Raw genomic sequence first — 21,924 nt, 5'->3', positions numbered from 1 at the left:
GACTCGTTAGAAAGTTGTAAGATAATTAGGAGTAATGGTAAGGAAGCCCTTAAGAGACCGCGTAATCTCTTCTCACATACACATATATATATATAAATACAATTTTATCAACGACCATCGAAAACATCGATGAGAACGAATCTTGATGGCATTCGTTTCCAATAGTTGTTCACGTAGTTGCACATTCGCTTTCGTACGTGGAAATTCATTACGAGATCTCATCAGACAGTTTCGTCAAAGGGACGGTGTGACGATATACACAGTCGGGATTAGCATCGTCGGTATCAGTATCACCGAGCGGATCTTTGACGAGAATGGTTGCGGCATCGGGTGAACCGCCCTAATGAATCCGCAACACCGGTGAGATCCGAGATCCAGTGAAACTTCCGTCTCAAAGATCATTGTTCCGTGATACCAAATGCGATGTTTACTTTAATTTTACTCCCATCCGTCTTGAAATTACGTTGCAAAGAACGGATACTGATCGATTGAGGTTGAAGGAAAGGAGATGTGTAATCTTATTTCTTTTTTTTTTTAAATAAAAGTAAAAATAACGCGTCGATGAATTTCAATGTGAATTACATTTCATTGAAACGTAAGAAAGAAAATATTTCTTTGAAACTAGTTATACGATGCAATATTTTTTTAGAGTGAATTTCGAAAAAAAAAAAAAGAAAGAAAGAGAAGGTAGAAGGCCAACCGTTTACCGTAACGGCCCATTTTAAGAACCTTCGCGAGCAGTTTATCTCGAATTCACTCGTAAAAACTTTTACCGGTTTTAATCTTCGCTATCTCTGCGAACGTTGTCTCTAACGTTGCTCGTAATTTATTTAAATCGAGAGAAAGAGGGAAATTTTTGAAGACGAGGGATAAGATAAGGATAAGTTTTCGCGAATCTTGATTCGTTATTTCCGTTTTTATAAATTAAATATGATTGTTGGTCAGATCTCAGACCGAGCGGGCCACCATCTTTTAATCGAAGGTGGCTCGATTCGGTCACCGCTCTCCTCTCGATTCTTCGCATTAAGGCACCAATTCAATTTGGAACGATCGATTGTACGAGTAATTGAGATGCATTGAAAATAATGCGGTGGAAATTAAGACGAGGAGGTAAGATGGAGGATATCGAGAGGATTTAGAAAAGGAGAGAGGAAATTATTATCTCAAGATCTAATTACTTAAAAAATTTCGTGATGAAATTGGAAAATTAAATTTAATTAGAATATCTTGAACAGACTATTATTGAATCTATTATTGATTTAAATTCAATCGAGAATTTCGTTCATGAGATTTCGAACACGATTTATCTTCACAGATTACAATCGTTAAAGTTAAAATTCCATTACGAATTCAAATGATTCTACGAATAAAATCATAATACAATTAATAATTCATAATCGTAAAAAATTTATCTCATCGGTGAGTTAATGAATTATAAAAAAAAAAAGAAATATTATCAAATTTCGCGATTTTTCCTGTATTATTAACTGTTCACGGATAAGTGGCACGAGTAATCCAATTCGTCGAGCCAATAAAGATACACCAAGAGATTCGATAAAAAAAACTGTTGCGACATCAAAGGACCACGCGTGACGATTCGAGAGGAGAATATTTATCAAATAGAATAGAATAAAATTCTTGAATAGCGATCACGAAAAGAAATTTTCGCACGAACATTGGGTGCGTTTTGAACCCTAAGTAATCGAATGAATGTCGAGCGAGCGATCTCGATCTCGCGAACTAAATTCCATCGTAACACGCGACGAGTCAAATTAATGACTAATTATTCCCGATAACGTTTAATTATCGAGTAATTATTCGTACGGTATCGCGAATGAAAAATGAAAAAAAAAAAAAAAATATGTAAATGCAAACGGCAGAACGGGAGAAAGGTTGACTTCCATGCAACGGAACGAATCAGAATACGTCGTCCGTTCTCAATTACGCCGATTCTTATCGTCGAAACGAATCGTGATCGACGGTTGAGCAAATTTCATTTCGATCCTAGCTTCGAGATTTCCGTGGCGAAATTAGCAATAAATTTTCCCCTCGGCCAGATGGATGATTATTTCATAAAATAACGATAGGGTTGAAAATAATATAGGGGAAAGGATATAATTCTTTTCTATTTTCATATAATATTCAACCTGTTAAACCTGTCTAATTCGATCGATAAATTTCTCATTTCAATGACCATTTAACGAATCAACGACGATTTAATCTTTCCTTCTGAAGATAATTTTTCCATTTCGGTTTAGAATTTTTCGAAAATTAATAATTTCTCGATTAAACCATCCTCCGTCGAATGATTAAACCCGATATTTCTTTACTTAAGAAAAGAACGATACAATTTTAATAACAAGCTCGTATTGGAACAACGTCGTTTATCAGACAGAATACGAAATAAAGTACAGACCGCGTCAGTGAGATTCTCTCTCTCGCAAAAGAATCGGAGAAAGCCTGAAAATATATTATTGCTTCATCCCATAAGACCGCGGTATTTCAACGCGGTGTTTGCCTTAACCAGGGAAGGGAAACAGGCTCCGTATTCGTGGATACCTCTATTGTCCCTCGATTCACCCTCCCCATTCCCACCGAAAAGAACCCACCGAAAAAAAGTCTCGAAACAGAGCCTCGACCTACATCCCTCGCTACATAAAACCGTCGCCATTCGACCCTCCCTCCTTGCGTGAAAATTATCGGAATCATCTGCGCTTATGTTGGCGCGCTTTTAAAAGCTTTGCGGGGATATTAACCGAGTAAAGAATTTACAACAATCTGAGACATTTATCTCGTAAAAGGGAGGAATTAAAGAGAGGAGAGAGAGAGAAATAAGTCATCGAGCCGCTTTACGTATCACAAAAGACGCAACTGCGTTTCCAGGAGGAGAGCGTCACTCGAGTTAATAATACTTTTTTCAAAAAGTATCGGCGAAGCTTAAAAGGGATCTCGATAGCTTTTTCTTATTTGCCTTTCGGATACGCGGCTTTCGGTGACACGGATTTCCTGTTTGATATTACGTATCTCTCTCTCTCTCTGTCTCTCGTTCGAAATGGCTATCTCCCGTGCTCGAATTTTGTGCCCTCCCTTCGACCCGATTCCAACGACCGATAGTTAACGCGGTCTTTCCACGTTCTTGCCAACTGCGACACGATTCGTCCCGGCAACGGTCGTAAAGAAATTGTTCGACGTGCTTTCACGGGGCCGACGATGGCCATTAAAGACACTCGCCGCGCGTGCACCAAACTCTCTTGGCTCGAGGAACGTGATTCCACGCTTGATGGGGCCCTTGTGTTTGAATTCTTTACGATTTAGGGATGTGTTTTTAACCGAGTCTACAGATATTTTATCTCGTACCTTCTTTTTTCTTTTTAGGTAATACAAGTACCTTGTTTTTCTCTTTTTTTGAAATATCTTGTAAAGATACAGGAGGAATTTCAAACTATCTTTCAAGATTTGAGCGAACGTCTTCTACTTGCTTAACTTTTCACGGAGGGTGAAAGCTGGCCTAATTTGTCTAGCCAGTTAATCTCCTTTGAAATATATTCAGAATGATACAGCCCTGAGCCCGAGGATCGCGGACTAAGTTTCCCAATTTAGAGGTATGCCGGGTGCCCATCGTACCATAAAGTCATAAATTTAATCAACGAGCCGAATCTCTTTCGAGAAATTTCAATTTTCTTCTCTTCAAATATCCCTGTATCTAAAACAAACGTTCGTTTCTTTCGTAATAATAATTTTCAAAATTTAATAAACTTCATTCTGAAGAATCATTTCGAATCCTCTAAAATTCTCTAATTCCGTCTAAGCGCGCTAAGTTCGTCACTGTCATCTCATCCCTCGTTTCCCATTTATCCACGATTCGTTTCCATTCCAGGCGAAGGCGAAAACTTTTCCTTCGTTATTCCAAGACAATAAACAGAAAGCCGAAGGCGATGGGTTAAAATTGAATTTAATCCTCGCGCAATCCTCATCCCCCGATAATCCTCTTGTTTAATGCAGGGTTAAATGAAGCGTACGTATCCCCCTCCCCTTCCTTCGTGAAATTATGCGACTCTTTGTTTCCGGTTATATCGGCCCGGTTGTAATAGATTCACGCTTAAACTGTACATAAGTACATCCATTTATCGCGGTTTACAGAAGCCTGGACACACACACACACACACACACACCCCCTCCGCGTTATTTGTTTCGAGCGGTGATCGTAGTTGCGGCGTAAGCCGGCTGGAATTTTCGCGGTTCGTGGCTTTCGTTTCCAACTCGCCCCTATCAACCCCCTCCCCCCTTCGTCGCCATTGTGAATGCCGGATAGGTGTAGGTGTAGGTTAGTGGTGGTGTAGGTTCGTTTAAAATAAGGAAATGGAAATTTTACGGGTTGGTACGGTACGATAAACATTATTATTAGTTATTTGCAAATCAAATTTGGATATCTCTGAGTCGTTTTAACTTGGAGATGGAGGAAATATTGTGAAAGGGGAGGGATGGAAATATAGATTTTTTTTTTAGATTTTTTTCATATATAGGAACGTGTGACACGTTCGTTGAATTTTATCTCGAAGCGCGATAAACTGTTTTCGATATGGCGATATGGCGCGATAAAAGGGCGGGGGAAAGGGAAGAAAAAAATTTCTGTAACCGCGAGGGGTATTCAGATTTTTATTAAAAGTTTCTCTGAAAATTCGGCCAGATTGTTTTTTATGGGAAACCCGGGGAAAGACGTGAAAAAAGCGTTGAAAATTCTGTGGACACGGAAAAATTTGAAATTTTTATCAATCGGAAATGGGACGCGGTGGTAACGAGGAAATCGGGGGAAACGGAGAGAAAATTTTCGAGAATTCCGAAACGAAACCAAAGAATTTCAAAATTTTTATCTATCTTTTTTTTTTTTTTTCAATCCAATATAACAAAGGCAAAAAATTTCGAAGAAAAGATTTCAAAGATTTTACAACGAATTCCTAAATTTCTTTCTTCTATATTCTACCTTTAAAAAAAAAAATCTACCTTTAAATTTATTGAATTCCAAAAAAATACAAAGGACTACGATATATTAATTCGTATTTTACAATATGACAAAGGAAAATCGAAAAAAACAATTTTATGAACGCAACAAATTCCTGGATATCTACGCGAAAAATTTGTCCGAGCGTCAAAAATTCCATAAATATCCAACAGATTATTATCTTACTAGTATCTATCTATCAAATATCACGAAAAATCCAACCATGTTTTCCCATGGATAAATAGAAAAAAGGGAAAAAAAAAAAAATTTCAATTGGCCGAGATTTCGATTCCATCCGTTATTTCGTCTCGTCTCATCGAACCCGAGCGGGGGAACCAGAACACGATGGAATGGAATAAGGGATCACACGGCCGAGAAATCGTCCCGTTTTCTCGGCTGAATTTCATTATGCGAGGAGAAATTGAATCCCGCCGATCAATTACCCGGGGCTCGAGGGAGATCCCCAGACGTTTCTCGCGACCCACTCCTCTCCCAAGAATAGTTCTCACAGCCGATTAGCGTTCTCCGTTTCCGTCGAAAATCTTGCCTGCGGAGGATGCGCTTCCACTTGCACCCCCGCGGATACAAAATCGCGGCACGTCCGCTCGTGCAAGCTTGCAACGATATTTCGCCACGTTCCTCCTTTCGAAAACGTTTAGGTTCGGTTAGGATGCTTGGGGAGTTTCCAGTGAACGAGTAAGGAGAAGAGCTCGGAGTTTCGCGCCTCGTAGAGGTTGCGACGCGTGGCGACGTTCCTTTGGTACTTGATCAGAGAAACTGGTTGGATCGGATGGACGGAGGAATTGGGTCCTGGCGTGTGTGTATCCCGTATTCAGGGGAAATTCTGGGGGGATATTTCAGGGGAACGTAACTTATTTGAAAGGAATACGATCTTGAAAGTGATGATGAGATCGGTGAATTTACGTAAACTCTATGGATTAGATCAGACAGATCCAAATACGTTGAATTTGGATTCTTTGGAAGAAGAGATATATATCGAAGAAACATATCCTAATTAATAAAACTAATTCTGGCCTACGAAGGGACGCCATCCCTTCCTGGAAAGGAATAGGCGAGAAAAGGCAGGAAGAATGGAGGGGAAAAATGGGAAACTAGACAGCGTCGAGCGCGATTCCTCCTTTATTCACCACGAGTTTGGTTTTCATTCGCTTTGCAATTCAATCCGTGGAATCTCGCGGGATATTCCGCTCTGTCTCGAGGCCCCTTTCAACCTCCTCAATCGTCGCCGTTCCCCCTCCCCCAACGAACGCGACCCCCTCTCCTCTGTGCTCGGGAACGTAACATCCGGTTCGACTCGGTACAGTCACCCAGAGGCATCGAATTAACGATTTCTTCGTTCGTCTCTCCCACGCACGAGGAGTATGCTAATTCGACGCCTTTTGAAATGAAGACAATCGACGAGACGAGACGAGATCGAAAAATGAGAAACGATCCAATTCTTTTATTTTTGTTTTTTTTGCATCTTAAATTGAAAGGAATTTCTTTTCCCACAAGTAGATTCTACTTAAATTTTGAAGTTTCAATTGAGATATTACGATGAATTGTTTCTCTTCTTCTTTTTTTTTTCCATTGCATCTTAAATTGAAAGGAACCTCTTTTCTCCACGTAAGTTTTATTTAATTTTGAAGTTTCAATTGAGATGTTACGATGAATTGTTTCTCTTCTTTTTCTTTTTATTAAAAAAGTGAAACGTAATATACCGTGCATTGCAGGAGATTATCACTTTTCGTGTTTTATTAGATTAAAAAAATATTAACGTAATAAACACGGCGTAATATGGAAATGTAAGGATATTTATATTATCTCGTGAAAAATTCGAGGAAAAAGATACAATGTGCGTGGCGTTCCACCGAAACGAGCCTACGTGTAAGAGTTATAAAGGCAAAATTCAATGGTGATGAAAGTATAATGAGAAGTACCTACACCGATGAAATTCCAGGAACGTTCCCTCCTTTCTCTCACTTTCCATCCACGCCTCGGCCCACCATCGTTTCCCAGAGTTACAACGCAGCAATTCTGGAAAGTGTTCCTTCATCCCCCGCCCCTCCTCGATCCCCCCAACCAACCGTTGTTGAATATCCACGCCCGCATTAAGTATTCCTTTACATACAAATTCTGCATACAAAAGCAAACGTTAGTTTTATTCATGACTTTTATCCTTTCGGTGGTATATCCACGATAAATAACGCGTTCTACGCGTGAAATCGATTCCTGTTCACACGAACAAATTTCTTTACAACTTGAGAGACTCGCCATCTTGTTTGTTCTCTTCGAGAAAAACCTAAGCGATCAGATTTTCTCTGAATAAAGAGAAAAAGCTTTTCTTTTTCTATATTAATCCTCCCAAGATGTTCAAATAACATTTGAAATCGATTCCCATTTACGAGGGAAGAAACAGCTCCATCTTCATTTTTTCACAAATCATTTCCCAACATTCCAATACTACATACAGTCACAAATCCTCTGAAACGTGAAAGGTGAAAAAGAGGCTTACAGATTTTTCGCATCATTCTTCACCGATCATAACCGATGATTCGCATGAAATCGATCCCCCCCCCATTTACAAAAGATTCGCGATACCACTCGAGATGTCGAACGGAAAATACCTTGTGTCTCCCTCGGTCAGCAGCCGAGTTTCTCTCGAATACAAGCTGCAAAACGGTTGAATAGAGAGGCTGGCTCGAAGAGGTTGGCTTAAATTTTCCACGGCCGGAAAACCTGGCTCGTGTGGAACTGCGGATGTAGCGTGGCTGTGGGAACGAAAGAGGGCTTTGGCGATGCCCCGGGCGACACGGAGCTCTAGGATCGGCACTGCGTCGTCCGATGGAAAAAAAAAAAAAGGAAAAAGCTCTCTCTCTATATATATATATATATATATATATATAGATATATATATATATATATATATATATATATATACACAGATACGTGCATCCAACGAAATATACCTGGCGAGCCTGCTGGCTATGGAACACCTATCGACGACCCTATTCACCCTTTTCACCCTTCCCTCCAACGAGTTTTACCCGTTTGACGAGCGTATCCAAACCGAACCGTCTCCTAAGAGATCCTCCCGTGAACCGATTCGCCGTGCGTTTGAGATGAGATCGTTTGTGTCTCTCGTATCTCGTGCGCCTAGAATGTTAAAGACGGCAAATAAAACGGAGAAATGTGTATATGGTAATATCGTGTACGGGCACGGTCGATGGGTCGCGAAGTTGGTGGTTGTTCGACGCTTCGTTGCTCCCGGCGAAACGTTCATATGTACGTTGATATGATGGAACGAGTCGCCCTTTTTATCTTTCTTTGCCTTTTCTTGCTTTCCACCGGAACTGTGTATACGTAAGAGTGCGCGTTTGCGAGGTTGGAGAAGATAAAATAAAAAGGTGAATAAGAAAATTTGTTTGATAAGTAAATATCTCTTTACTTGTTCCCGAAACGTTAGAAATTAAAGTGAAAATATTTGTACATTGTGGAAAAAGATACTTTAAATACCTTTTTTAATTTTTCGAATTATATAATAATTATATAATTATTTTTCTGTCTCTTTTGGTAGCATCAAAGATATTCCGTTTTGATTTCTTCATCTTTGAAGAATATTATCATCCCTTGAGTATAGACGAATGTGTCAAATATTTGTTCAAGAAATATCTCTCGTAGCAAAAATGTTCTGGTCGTCCATATAATTTTTCCTCTCGATACGAATCTTTTTGATCGAACGCGAAAAAACGTGAGGTAAGTACAAGATGGCACAACGGCATAATGGAACAAATAGTCGGTTTGTCGGGGGAAAAAAGTGAAATTGAAAGACGTCCCTTTCATCGTTCAACGCCTTACAACTCGTCGTCTCTCGTAGCTTTTTTGTTGTACGTGCTTTTCAAGCTTACGTATACACCGATGTATCATCGAAGCTCTCGCAAGAAGCATGAATTCTCCCCGCGGGGGAACTTTAGCACAGGAAAAACTGGAGCACGGAGTTTGATCCCACGTGATGAGGCAGCGTTGATGAAGCAAATACGGGTCTACCGAAACGCGGTCGATTTTTTTCGTGAAATCTTGTGCTAATGTTTGCGTAATGTACGTGATAAATCCCGGCAGCAGGATCGTTGGATTAACGAACGATGTGCTGTGTGAAAACGACACGCTTGTTTGCTCAATTCGTTCCATCCATCCTTCTCGATCGATAATCGCTTCTTTACCGATCGAAAATTGCGACATCGTGAGAAATGGAAAGCGGACGGATATAAATATCGAGGGTGAAAATTATCATTCATCCTCGTGAAAATTGCAATTATCTTCGTTGATTCATATATCGTGGAATGTTAAAGTTTTAATATTCGAACGGAAGATATATATATTTCGACGTATGGGGATAAAGAAGAGAAAAATGATGAATAGGTGAAGATCCGTAGCAAGATGTACGATCGTCCAAAGCTGTCAGCGCAGTTTGTACTACTGATTTAGAACTTTGATCCAACATCTATCAGAGGGAGGGGCATAACGCCTTGGGTGATTCTAAATGCGCCAACAGGTGCCTATACGTATAGCTCGTCCATCATGACTGAACACTTTTCGATCCCCTTTTCGAACATCGTCTTTGCTCCTTTTCATGGCACGTACACCGATGGACTTCTATGCAAGTGAAAAACTCGGGCGGTCTCTTAACAGGAAGTGACGGTTTTCCACTTCGAAACATCTTTCTATTCTATTGAAATTGGCGAATAAAAGTCAGGATATTTGATTTATCTTCTAATAGTTTCCTGACTAATTTTTATCTATCTCTTTCGATTTCGTTTATAAATAATTAAAATAATATTATTAAATATTCAGATGTTCAAGTTGATTTTTCTTTGAAAATAAGGATAAACGATTCTTCAAAGAACCAGCCATTTCCTTTGCCATTTTGCTGACTTTTCATCCAATTTTCCCTTATCTCGAAGAAAACTTCGATCGACGACACGACTTAAAAATCGAAATACAAGATTGTAGATCAACAAGCATCTTGCCACTAATTTTTCTTCGTTATTCGCCTCTATTAGCCTCTTTCTTTTTTTTCTTCAGCCACGACATTCTCGACTTCGTGTTCTCATCGAGAGAAATTAAATTAGATCTCGATCCCTATCGGATGATCCAACTCTTGATTCGAATGAATGAACAATTTTGTGGAAAAAATTTTCTCAAATAAATCTCAACACACGAATTGATTCGTTGATTCTATAAATATATTTATACGAAATTACTGTAACGAAAAAATTCTCTTCACGCTGTTCCTATTCACGGTTAAAAGCATTGGTTATCCAATATCCGAATCACGTTCAAACAAGTAGAATTCTATATTTAAAAGCAAATGAGGCTCGTATGGAAATGAGGGGAACGAAAAAAGGAGGAAAAAGGGGGATCGCAGTTTTGGAACGAGGGACTTGTGTCGCGGAACCATGGTTCACATACTTAAATAACAACAATACAACTCGGGGGATCTCGTGTTTCAAAGAGTATGTACATTTCAACGAGCATGGTCGTTGCGTTAACGCAACGAGCGTGCACGAGCAGCCGAAATTGCGGTATTAAATTTATTTTGGACCTGTAACTCGGACTAAACCGCAACGGAACATTGGGTGCGGCGTCATTCACAGTGGTGGAAAAGAAATAGCTGATTAAATTTAAATAGCTCGCGACAACGATTCGAATTATTTCGAAAAAGAGAAATATAGCAAAAAAACAGAAAATCGACATTGTGATAGAGTCGAGAGAGAGGAAAAAGTGATAACGATTTTGACACTCGAAGAGATTGCTTGGAAACTGCACTTTGCACTGGCCGACACTTGGCCGACCTTTTCATAAAATTCACATCCTCCTCGTTTATTCTATATAAACGAGGACAGATTTTTCCGTGCGATCGAATAACAACTTCGAACAAAAAAAAATGGAACAACGATCCGTCCATTGCAAGGATTTCCATCAATTTTTTTTTTTTTTTTTCACACCGAAGTCTAACAACCATCGGCGAGTTTTCTAAACTATTAACGATTTTATTCTCCCGGAGTTTTATTTAACAATGCTCTTGTTAAATATCTGACAGATAAACCGTTTGACGTTTAACGGAACAAATTTCTTCTTCGATCGATGCAATATCGAACAAAAAAACTTTTAAACTCTAGAAAAAGTCTAACCATTTTTAATTCGTTACTCCAAATTCGTCTCTATTCGTTCAATATATTATCACGTTCTTCCTCCCAAAAAAAAAAGAAAAATTCGAGAAAAAATAACAATTACAAAAGATTCGTCGTTGAAGCGAAAAATTGGGGCAGGAGGACGATGATAATCTTCCCTCCTCGAAAAAAAAGAAAAAAATCGAGAAAAATAAATTTACACGAGCATTTCTCTGCGGGTTGTCATCGACAAAGCAACGCGTTTCCCGCGTGTGCACGCGTCGGCTGGCGCAACGGAAAAGTCGCAGGAAACGGGCCTCGAGGGCGCAAAAGGAAAAGTTGAAATGTCACGGGTCGACCGCGATATGGGCCGCTGCGTAAAGCAAATTTCCTCCGTCCCTCTCTGTCGAGGACGGGGCCGCGGCCTTTATACCATCGGCCGTGGCAACGACGTTTCCCTGGAACAATGCCCACCGTTGTACGTCTCGATTTCGCCGCTTTGTCGATCCCTCGCGTTTCTATGCGGATGGAATCGGTATCTGAAAATCGGCGGATCCCCTCCTCTATCCTCGACCGGTTCAATTTCCGTGGGGATCATTTAATTTCGAGCAATTTTGGATCAAACAGGCGAGGAAAATCGTTTTCGATTGTTTTGGAAAAGCGATTGCTCTTCAAAATTATATCCTTTCCGTTGTCTAAAATCCGCTGCCTAGATTAATATACAACGTCTTTCATCGAGCTATTATTTATTAAGTTTTGATTTTTTTTATCAATTATTATAAAAAGTGTTTAATTTAATATCAATATTCAGTTTATAATACGATCAATTTTGATATTCGTGATCGTATTAATAGCTGATGAAATATTTTTATATCCGAAAGAGGATTATCGAAATTAAATATTTATCTTCGTATTAATAGATGATAAATATTTGTATACCTAAAAGAGGAGTATCGAAATTCTTTCGAAATGGCAGAAGAAAATAGGGAATGTTGAGGAGGAAGCGTTTCATCTTCGTTTCGTTCGTGTTTATAAACCCTATTCGTTTATAGGATCCCGAAGTTGTTCTTTTCCGGCGCGATAAAGACTCTTAAAGGATTTCAGACTTGCCCAGGTGTTTCTTAATGTTGAGATGTTCTTTCTTGGAAAATATTAATTTATTCGTGGACACAGAGAGAGAGAGAGTCCTGTAAGTCGCGAAATGAGATTAGATGCACAGTCTTATTTCATACAATATTTGCGAATGAATGAAAAACTCAAAGGGATTAAATCCGATTAAACTTAATAATATTTGAATAATAATAATAATCGAAATAACAATTTAAGAACGCGCAGCAATATAGCGTTCGATGACGAGCATTAAAATCGAAATTACTCCTCGGTTCATTTCCACCAGGATCATTTGCATACATATAATGCTTTAAAACGTATGATATGTATATGTATATGTATATATATACAGAAAAATGGAACGAAGAGGGCATCCAGCGTTTAAAAGAGCCATAAGGCGTTTCTAAAGCAGCTTCCGGTGTGCCTCCGTCAATATTGAATTTTCCCGTGATTACATAATAAAGTAAACATCGTTTCAACCCCTTTAACCGAGGCTATCGACCGTCTCTCGAATTAGCCCGATGCAAGTCATGTAAATTAGCCACGACCACAACTCAGAAGGGATTCCCTAGCCTACTCCCTTAGTCTCTGGTGGCGACAGAATGGAATATTTGAAATATCAGTCGCGTTCGTACGGTTAATCGAACAAATTTTTTTTTACGTTACATCAACTGTTTTACCGATTCGATCGATGATCGCGTTTTGGATGGATGATTCCTCGACGATGATGAAAAATGAGAGGAACGAGTGGTTGTGTTGCTTCGTATTCGAATAACTTTTTGAATCTTCGCTTCCTTCCTTCATTCTTTGTGTAAGGAATTAAGGATGCAAATGCATTCGAGATTCTCAATTGCATAATTCCCACTTGCGAAAAATTATTGCAATTTCGAAGAGTATTTTCATCCTTGAAACAAATAAATGATTTAAAACGATATTTCTCCTCGTTGCAAATGTTCCGAATAGAATTTTCCATCAAAAATCATGATGGTATTTTTATAGATGGTTTACGTTACGATGAAGTTTTTAAAAAAAATATGGCTGTGTTTTTATTAGCAGTGAAAAAAATTGAAACGCGGTAACTATTATTGATTTACAATAAAAAAAAAAAAGAAAAATCGGGATATATCTCTTCACTAACCGAATGCCCGCGTTGTAAACCAATAAATTAAAATTTAAAGAAATAAATTGGGAAAAAGTAAGTGGATAAATAAACGAGAAATTTAAACGAAACAACCTAAGAAACTCAGGATCTCATGATACAAATAAACACAAAATATTTTTTATTTGTTTGTCGAAGCGGTAGGCTCGTCATATATCGATTCGTTCCACTTTGTCTGTAATCTTATATCGTCGTACATTTTTTCTCGCATCGGTGAAGCTCTCTCTTTCTTTTTTTTTTTTGTCTCGAATTCCTTTTCATTTTCTAACGTAATAAAGATTGTAATAAATAATAAATTACGTTCAACCCTTCATCCGATGCATAATACGCGAGGATTTAACGGGTTTGTGATTAAAATGGATGCCTCGGTTACAAATTTATAAAACACACAATGATGACGATAAGCACACACCCTCTTCAACGATTGAACCCAATTATGGGAGGGTACTCTATCATCTTTAAAGAATAAATAAATCAGCCATCTGCTATTTCATTTTCCGTAAACCTCGATGCTAATAAGAAAGCAAAATCAATCGATCTGCGTCCGCGAATTGAACCTTCGCTTGAATTTGCGTGCATCGACGTAGCTTGAATATTGAAACAACTGATTCGACTAATATTAGCAATCATTTTTACGCCCGAGTAATGTCATTCTTCGGCATTCGCGACAGCGTTCGAGATAAAAATCAATTTCCGATGCGAGACGTGCATTTCGTTCGCTTGATTAAACATCGCAAATAAATTCCATGGATTTTCTTCTCTCCTCTTTCCCTTCCTCCCAAAGGGATTTCTTATTTCGTTTGAATTATAGAATCTTACTTCGAATCTCTTTTCTAATCGGCAGCAACGATCTTCAAGTTTCTTTACGCGCGTAAATCGAATCGTGTCTTGTTTCGAACAAATGCGAACCGACGATGGTTTTCACAGTTGGTCGAAGAATTCTCGTTGAATTTCGAGAGAATTTCGAGAAAGATGTACTGGCCAATTGAGAAGGAAAGTGATATCATTCCTGGCAAGGCGACACAAAATTTTCGTTTCGAGGAAAAAATATTTTGTAACGTAGTTGATTTCCTTCGTTTTGTTTGTTATAATTTTTGTTTTTTTTCAACGAATAGAAAACAGTGAACGAAAACCATTTTCTGAATAATTTCGCTATTCAATGAAGTATCGTTTTATATATAAAAGAAATTTATCAACGTCAATTTTTCACGATGGATATTGCGGACGTGTCTCGAATAACGCGGTGTCGCGCGAAGAAAGAAAAAAAATAGGAGAAGAAAAAAGAGGAAGAAGAAAGTGACTAGGGGAAGAAAGATAGTTAATTCTCGGGGCACGAGTGTTAAGGTTCAATTATCTGAGGAACGAAGATTGATTATTAAGATATTTTTCACATTCGTTTCGTACAATTTTCTTATCATTTTTCTCTGAAACAGATTTTTCTGTACAGGCTCGATAACAACGACGTGAAATAGATGTTAATATCACGAAAAATTGTTTCGAAATGTATTCATAGTTTTTCATAAAATACGACGACTTTAAAAATAAATTGTCAACTAAAAGTTTTCGAAATGAAATCGAATTTTTGTTTTAATGATTCCGTATAATCTCGAGAAATTTTCTTCGTAATTATCGACAAATAGAAGAATTACTTTACTCGAAAAATTGAGGATTAATTACACGAAAACAATTATTCCAATTTTCATTATTATTCAAAAAAGTATATTTGTTTTGCATCATGATACGACAAGTGACAAATGAGTTATTATCCGATTGTGTCTGACGTGGCGAATCCACGCGAAGTATCTGGAGCATAATAAACGGGCACAAAGCTGAGAAAAAATAATGAAGGACAGCGAGGAGGAAGAAAAATCGATGACTCGATAACGCAAACAATTATCCGTGTAAAAAAAAAACAACGATCAGGAAGGTTGGTCTTGCTATATAAATATAGATATACCAAAAGCATATAAAATCTTCCCTATTTTCGAAACGAAAAAAATTTACATCCTAAGTATTACCCTATTCAAAATTCTCTATTACTCGTAAAAAATATCCATGCGTTTTTAACCACCCGTTCAAAGATATTAAGTTAAATTAAAGGGAATAATTTTCACGGAAAATTCAATTAACATTTATCAACCATTTTACTTACTCAACTACACTTTTCCAACACCTATCCCTGTTCCATTCTACTATTTCGCACATACCTCCATTCTACTCGAACATTCACCGCTCATTCCGTCTGATAAGCCGCCCTCCCGCCCCGCGCCTCCTCTCCGCTCGCGGACATCGCGTTCCGCTCTACTTTTCCTCCCTTTCACAATAGTCGAAACCTACCCTCGTCCAACTCATCTCTCATCCAACTTCTATATATATATATATTTCGTCATTTCCAACAAATCAAGCCAAAAACTCCGAATATTTCTCTCCCTTCCAACCACTTGACTCTTGGTTATAAACACGTCCGTTACATTATTCCTTTATTCCGTTATTCTCGTGAAAAACCGCCTGTTATTTCGCGAGCACCGAATACTAATACGCCATTTCCGAACGATATACACTTGCAGTCTTGCCGTTGGAGGTGAGGATAATCGGGTCGAACCAGCCGTTGTCGGCGGGCAAGAGGTACGAGCTGGTCTGCGTCACTTCCGGCTCGAGGCCACCGGCCACGGTAACCTGGTGGAGGAACGATCAACGTTTGGTGGACACCAAGGAGAGTGTAAGTACGATGAAAAGGGAACCATGAGACACCGACTCCTCCGAGCCGAGGATCCATCCATGGCTGGCCGTTCCCCTGCCTCGACTCGTAAATCGAAGTCACAGCCTCTTAAATCGGTGAAATATCTCGGCTTCCCCGCCCGAAATATATACTTGTCGCGGAAAGAAAAAGGTGGGAATCGAACTCGAATCTAGAACTTGGCTCTAAAAATGATCTATCGAATGGATATTACTTTTACCACGAGTTTTCAGGAATTTTGCGCTTCCTATACTTCTATGAAGATTTTGGAAATTTCTTTCTCTTTCCATCCATTGTTTTAATCCGTGATATCACATCCATGATCTTGATTCATTCGAGCTTGATTTCATTTGTAATTAAAACACAATTTGTATTATTCTTCTCGAGGGTGTTGTTTAAACAGAGGTGTGAAAATGATGATGTTGAATCATGGTAATTAATCCAAGTGCGCGGTTTTGGAAGTAGCAGCTTCTTATGCAACGTTACAAACATAAGAAAAACACGTCGAAAGTTAAAAAGTTGGGAAGAAGTAAAATAAAAAGTTTCTCCCGGCGTTTAAAAACTTTGCAGATGCGGTCCACCGTGAAGAGTGAAAGGGAGAGGTAAACGGGATTCGATACACCGCTCTATCCTAATCTCTCAGCCTCTGACCTCTTGAAGGAAACCGCGTGAAACAGATTGTGTAGGATACACGAGAATAGCGTGCAGGGATATCGTTATCGCGTTAGGGCATAGCTTTAAGCCACGTTAAAAGCGCCATTAGACGGGGGAATAATTTAAATCGAAGCGGTGATGTGATAACGCCGCCTCCTAGCCGGATACCTCGCGAGTCCATGCTCTCTCGTTGGGGGCGCGTAATTAAGGCAAATCGACTGGGCCACGAAACCTGAATACAACGGCCGGATATTTATTGGCGGACCCCGAACCGATGTCGTTCGCCATTCGAAAAACCAAACGACCAACCTGGGGATTTAAACCTGGAGATTTGCATAGTTTACATAGCAGAAATTTAGTAGAATTTTCGTAATTGGGGGCGCGAACAAAAGGAAAATCCGTAAGGGAGATAAAATCAAGATTAACATTGTTGCAACTAGCAGTTAGAAATTTTGATCGGATACGTTTGGATGGAACGCATAATTCTTATAGTATTTTATACAATCGTTAAAATAGATCATTGTGAAAGATGTAAGGACTGTGGATAATTGCGGATATCTGGACGAGAGAGACGTTGATATAAACTCTCTGCAGGCTAAAATTTTGATCGAGGAATCCGTAAAGCCCGGAGGGGGTCTGTGCCACATCGAAATAGGCCACATGGTACGAGGGAAGGAAGTACGTGAAGAGAATCCTCGCGAAAAATTTATCGAGAATCGTGGAAAAAAGAAGAAGAAGAAAGGTTTCCACTCCCGTTAACAGGTTGATTAAAGTTGTTATACAACATTCCCGATTTTTCGAGGATCTATCCACATCTACGTATCTCGAAAAGATTATTCGATCGTACTCGACTTGTCGATCCGTGCGAAAAATATCGGCGTTACGTAAGGCGTGTTAAGACGAAAGTTTTCGACCAACAAGATTACTCAAGGAAGAGGAAGAAGGAACCGTTTCCCTCCTATAGATTATCCTCCCTCCTCGTATTTCTTCTTACGCCCCCCCCCCACCCTCTTTTGTTTAACTTTCTTATATAAGCGGCGGAACAAAGTCTCGCGGAATGAGAAGCGTCGACTCTGGAACAATATTTTCTCTGTCTCTCTGTTGGCAAGTGCCCCTTTTATTTCGTGTCCCTACCACCAATCTCCGCGCCTCAAATATTTATATCCCCGATCGCGGAGGAAAATTGCGGATCAAGATTAAAATTTATGTACCGATATAGATGTCCCTGTTTACGATCGATACCTGGCCATTATAATTGGAAATTTTATAAAAATACCCGCGAAAATTCACCCTTTCTATATATTAATGCAACGGTTAAAGATTCCTTATAGAATTTCAATATCTTCTGTGATAATTTTTCTATGATTGATGAAATATTTCCTCGTGTATATAATTTTTTAGAAACGATAATTATAATTGAAGAATTTGAGAAATGTTAAAATTGAAAACTTCGATTGGAAATTAAAATAAATAGAAAATAAATAATATCGAGAGGAAAACTCGGACGTGTGATAGTTTCTTCGAAGTCAGAAATAAGATAAAAAGGGAAGAAACTATATATTTCCTGCGAGTCGATTTCTCAGGGTTCCCTGTCGTAAAGTAGCGTATCATAAAATTAAATCCGATCTTTGGAAACTATTCTAAACCTATGTACACTTTATACGAAGAAAACTTTGAACTAAGCTATTTCTTCCCCCGATAACACACACGAAACATGCCTCTCGAACAAGCCTACGCCATGGACAGATCATTACTCTCGTGGAACATTTCGAAGTTTACTGCTGAATGGGCAGGAATGTACGGCCAGGGAAGAATACCGATACATTTCGAAGCGTATAGCTCAGGCAGGGATAAATTTTATTCCAACTTTTCTTTCCTATTTCTTAATAACTGCGAGAGAAAGATAGAATTTATCTTATATTCTCGAGTGAAAATAAATATTATTATTAAATAAATTTATACGTATTTTCAATATTCTTCCCTTTCTATTCACGAAACTTTTTTTATCGCCAACACTGAACTACTGGGGGATGTAACAAAATGATCCTACATCGTCCTTTGAATCCATTGAAAATGAAATTCGAACGAGAGAAAGAGAGAGGGAATGAAAAAAGCGAATTTGAGGAATGAAATTGAAGAAAAATATACGGACGGAAATTGAAGGAAAGTTATGATAACGATGTTACAGATGTCGAGCGATGGGAACACGACCACCAGCATCCTGTCTTTCATGGCGACCAAAACAGATGCTGGTAGACAATTGTCGTGCAAGGCCGAAAATCCAATCATGGGGAGCGAATCGATAAGGGACGACTGGGTACTCGAGATACAGTGTAAGCGTATTAAAGACACACTATGGCGGGACCAGTTGTCGATCAGTTACGATTATTCACCACCGGAACCGACCGACATATTGACGTTTTCAATTTGCAGACACGCCGGAAACGCGGATACAGCTGGGCACCTCGTTGAATCCCAACGAGATCCGCGAGGGAACTGACGTGTACTTCGACTGTTTGATTCACGCCGAGCCCCCGGTTTATAAGGTTGAATGGAGACATTTGGTAAGCGACTTTAATCGTTTATTTATATCTCGTGTTTGTATCTCGAGTCTCGTGAATCAAAGTTTGTAATTACAAAGTCATCAAACTTATATACATAATATATATATATATATTAATGTGATCAATTCGATTTAATTAATATATATATTATTTATAACAAATAAAATCGTGGATGCGCTTTCGATATTTCTATATCTGTTTCTTTCTAAAAAATTCTTTCTAAAAAAGTGTTTGTTAAAATAATATTATCTTTAAATTTTTATTCTCGAAGAAATGAATATTAGTTGTTTGTTTATTATAATCTGGATAATTAAAGTAAAATGAAATTGGAAATTTTCAACGGCGGACGTTACAGTTTCATTATAGTTTGCGCGTTTTTCGTCCGTTTAAACTCATTCCGTTTTGTATATTCCCTTCTTTCCCGCGATTACCTTAAGGGTACGTCCCTTTTGTATCCCTTAACTAACTAATTTAAACAAAACCTGTTTCCGCGGGATGAAAAAAAAGTTTCGAAAGTAGTAGATTCGAAGGGGAGAAAAAAAGAGTGGAAAGGCCATCTTGTCAGCGGAGAGATAGGGGTGGAAATGCAGGGTTATGGGCCGAAACAAGGATATTCAAAATTCCGTAACAGCATCGATCGCAAGAAGCGCGCTTCTTTATCCTCCGTTTTATTCTTCGAGCATCGAGTTGAAAAATGCAGCAAGATATTTCCCATGGGGTATGATATATATATGGTACAATTGAAACGTTCGAAATTGCATTTAAAACGACATCGAAAATTCTCCTTCCGGAAGAGTTGTAGAGCGAAATTTGAAATTTACGATTTTTATATTATCGTATCGAAAAAGAAAAAAAAGAATTTTTATATTAATTTAATCGAGCCGAGAAGAAAATGTTGATTTAATGCAACATCTCCTACGCGTTAATCGTATCGGTGTATAAACTCATCAACGGTGTATCAATCGCTCTTTGTTACAGGGGAAAACTCTTCACTCCAACGTCACACAGGGTATCATAATCAGTAATCAAAGCCTGGTGTTGCAAGGCGTCGACCGTAAAAGCGCAGGCAATTACACTTGCGTCGGATATAACACGGAAGGGGATGGGGAGAGCACTCCGTTTTATTTGAACGTAATGTGTACGTAATGTCGCTAGATAAATGAGAAACCTTCCTTCTTCCATTTACAAACTGTCGAATTTCGAGAAAATTGAGAGAAATATTTGTAAAAATTAAATCTACCGATATTTCCTTCTCTTTTCTTCGAAATGATATTCCATTTCCATCGAGTCGATATACTCGATCTTTCTCTCTCGAGGAAGAAAAAAAGAAAAAAGAGAGATTCGATCAAAGTCGCGAAAACGAACGCGGGAAGGAGTGGAGGAAAAAATTGATGCGATTCAAATCTCGAATTCCAGTCTCGCCCACTTGCAAACCGAATCAGACGAAGGTGCACGGCGTGGCGAAACAAGAAAAGGCAAACATATCCTGCCAAGTGGACGCGAACCCCCCCGACGTCCAATTCCGTTGGACCTTCAACAATTCCGCCGAGAGTATCGACGTGGCCGCCAGTCATATCGCCAGGGCGGGCACATCCTCCATCGTCTCGTACACACCTATGACGGAATTGGATTACGGCACGTTGCTCTGCTGGGCCACCAATCGAATTGGACATCAACAAGTGCCCTGCGTCTATCACATCATACCGGCCGGTGAGGTATCTTTACCGTGATAATTCATAATCATGGAAATTCGACTGTAAAATTACTTGTAATTTTCGCGAATTATTCACGATTATTGTTTATCGTGTCAAAACGGGATGAAGAAATCTTAATGAAAAAAAAAACATGAATTATTCCGTTTCTTGATAACCTACTTGCCCACTTGTCCGATCAGAAAATCTATCAAATTCGTCCGGCCAGATAGCGTCCGATTTCACTTGTCCGCCCGATCGTAGGAGTGTTCCACTCTTACTCGTTCGATAAATTCGTGTCATAAATTCTCCTCGAACCATTCCCGACTTTACCGACAGGGACATTCAATACGAATCGCAATCCGTGATTATCACTTCTTTTCGAAATATGAAAAGCACGTCTATGCACGTTTTTGTTTGTCAATCGAGAAAAGTTCGTAGGTTGGATATGAACGGATGAAAACGCGAACAGAGATGGGGGGAAAAAAATGAAACGTTCGCGGTCGGTGGTAATTACAAAAAAAAAAAAAAAAAAGGGAAGAAAAAAAAGAAAAAAAAAAAAAAAGGTAGCGCTATGCTGACTTTTCAAAAGCGACAATCCCACCGTGGAAAATCGAGAAGTTCCGGGATTAAAACGGAAGTTCGTTATCACGTATGCGCGTGTATGTGTGGGAATCCGTGCACGGATGGCCCTATTTTTTTTTCCTTTTTTTTTTTTTTCTTTTTTTCCAGTGACGAACGTGGCCATCAAACTACTGAAAAGATCCAATTGTTGCGCGAAAAAAAAAGAACGGTTGTTCGAATTTCGCGCCAAAATATATCGAACGTTCATTACCTATA

At 38.9% G+C, this 21,924-nt stretch overlaps 1 protein-coding gene and 1 long non-coding RNA gene across 3 annotated transcripts in view; one reads left to right on the top strand and one right to left on the bottom strand.

The window, feature by feature from the left end:
• LOC411078 (nephrin) overlaps positions 1–21,924 on the top strand; it is a 246,522-nt gene that overhangs the window by 219,595 nt on the left and 5,003 nt on the right. For both annotated transcript variants that reach the window (XM_026440729.1, XM_394552.7), the window contains 5 exons: positions 16,006–16,157; positions 19,018–19,162; positions 19,263–19,393; positions 20,372–20,531; positions 20,810–21,103. In XM_026440729.1, the coding sequence (XP_026296514.1) occupies positions 16,006–16,157; positions 19,018–19,162; positions 19,263–19,393; positions 20,372–20,531; positions 20,810–21,103 (882 nt within the window). The remainder of the gene's footprint in view (positions 1–16,005; positions 16,158–19,017; positions 19,163–19,262; positions 19,394–20,371; positions 20,532–20,809; positions 21,104–21,924) is intronic.
• Positions 1–21,924, bottom strand: part of LOC102654898 — a 69,137-nt gene that overhangs the window by 45,722 nt on the left and 1,491 nt on the right. The gene's annotated exons all lie outside the window — the stretch shown is intronic.

The sequence above is a fragment of the Apis mellifera genome, linkage group LG5 (genome assembly GCF_003254395.2).
Source record: "Apis mellifera strain DH4 linkage group LG5, Amel_HAv3.1, whole genome shotgun sequence".
Taxonomy (NCBI): Eukaryota; Metazoa; Arthropoda; class Insecta; order Hymenoptera; family Apidae; genus Apis; species Apis mellifera.
Note: the sequence above shows the minus strand (reverse complement) of the source record. Positions and strands in the feature narration are given on the sequence as shown.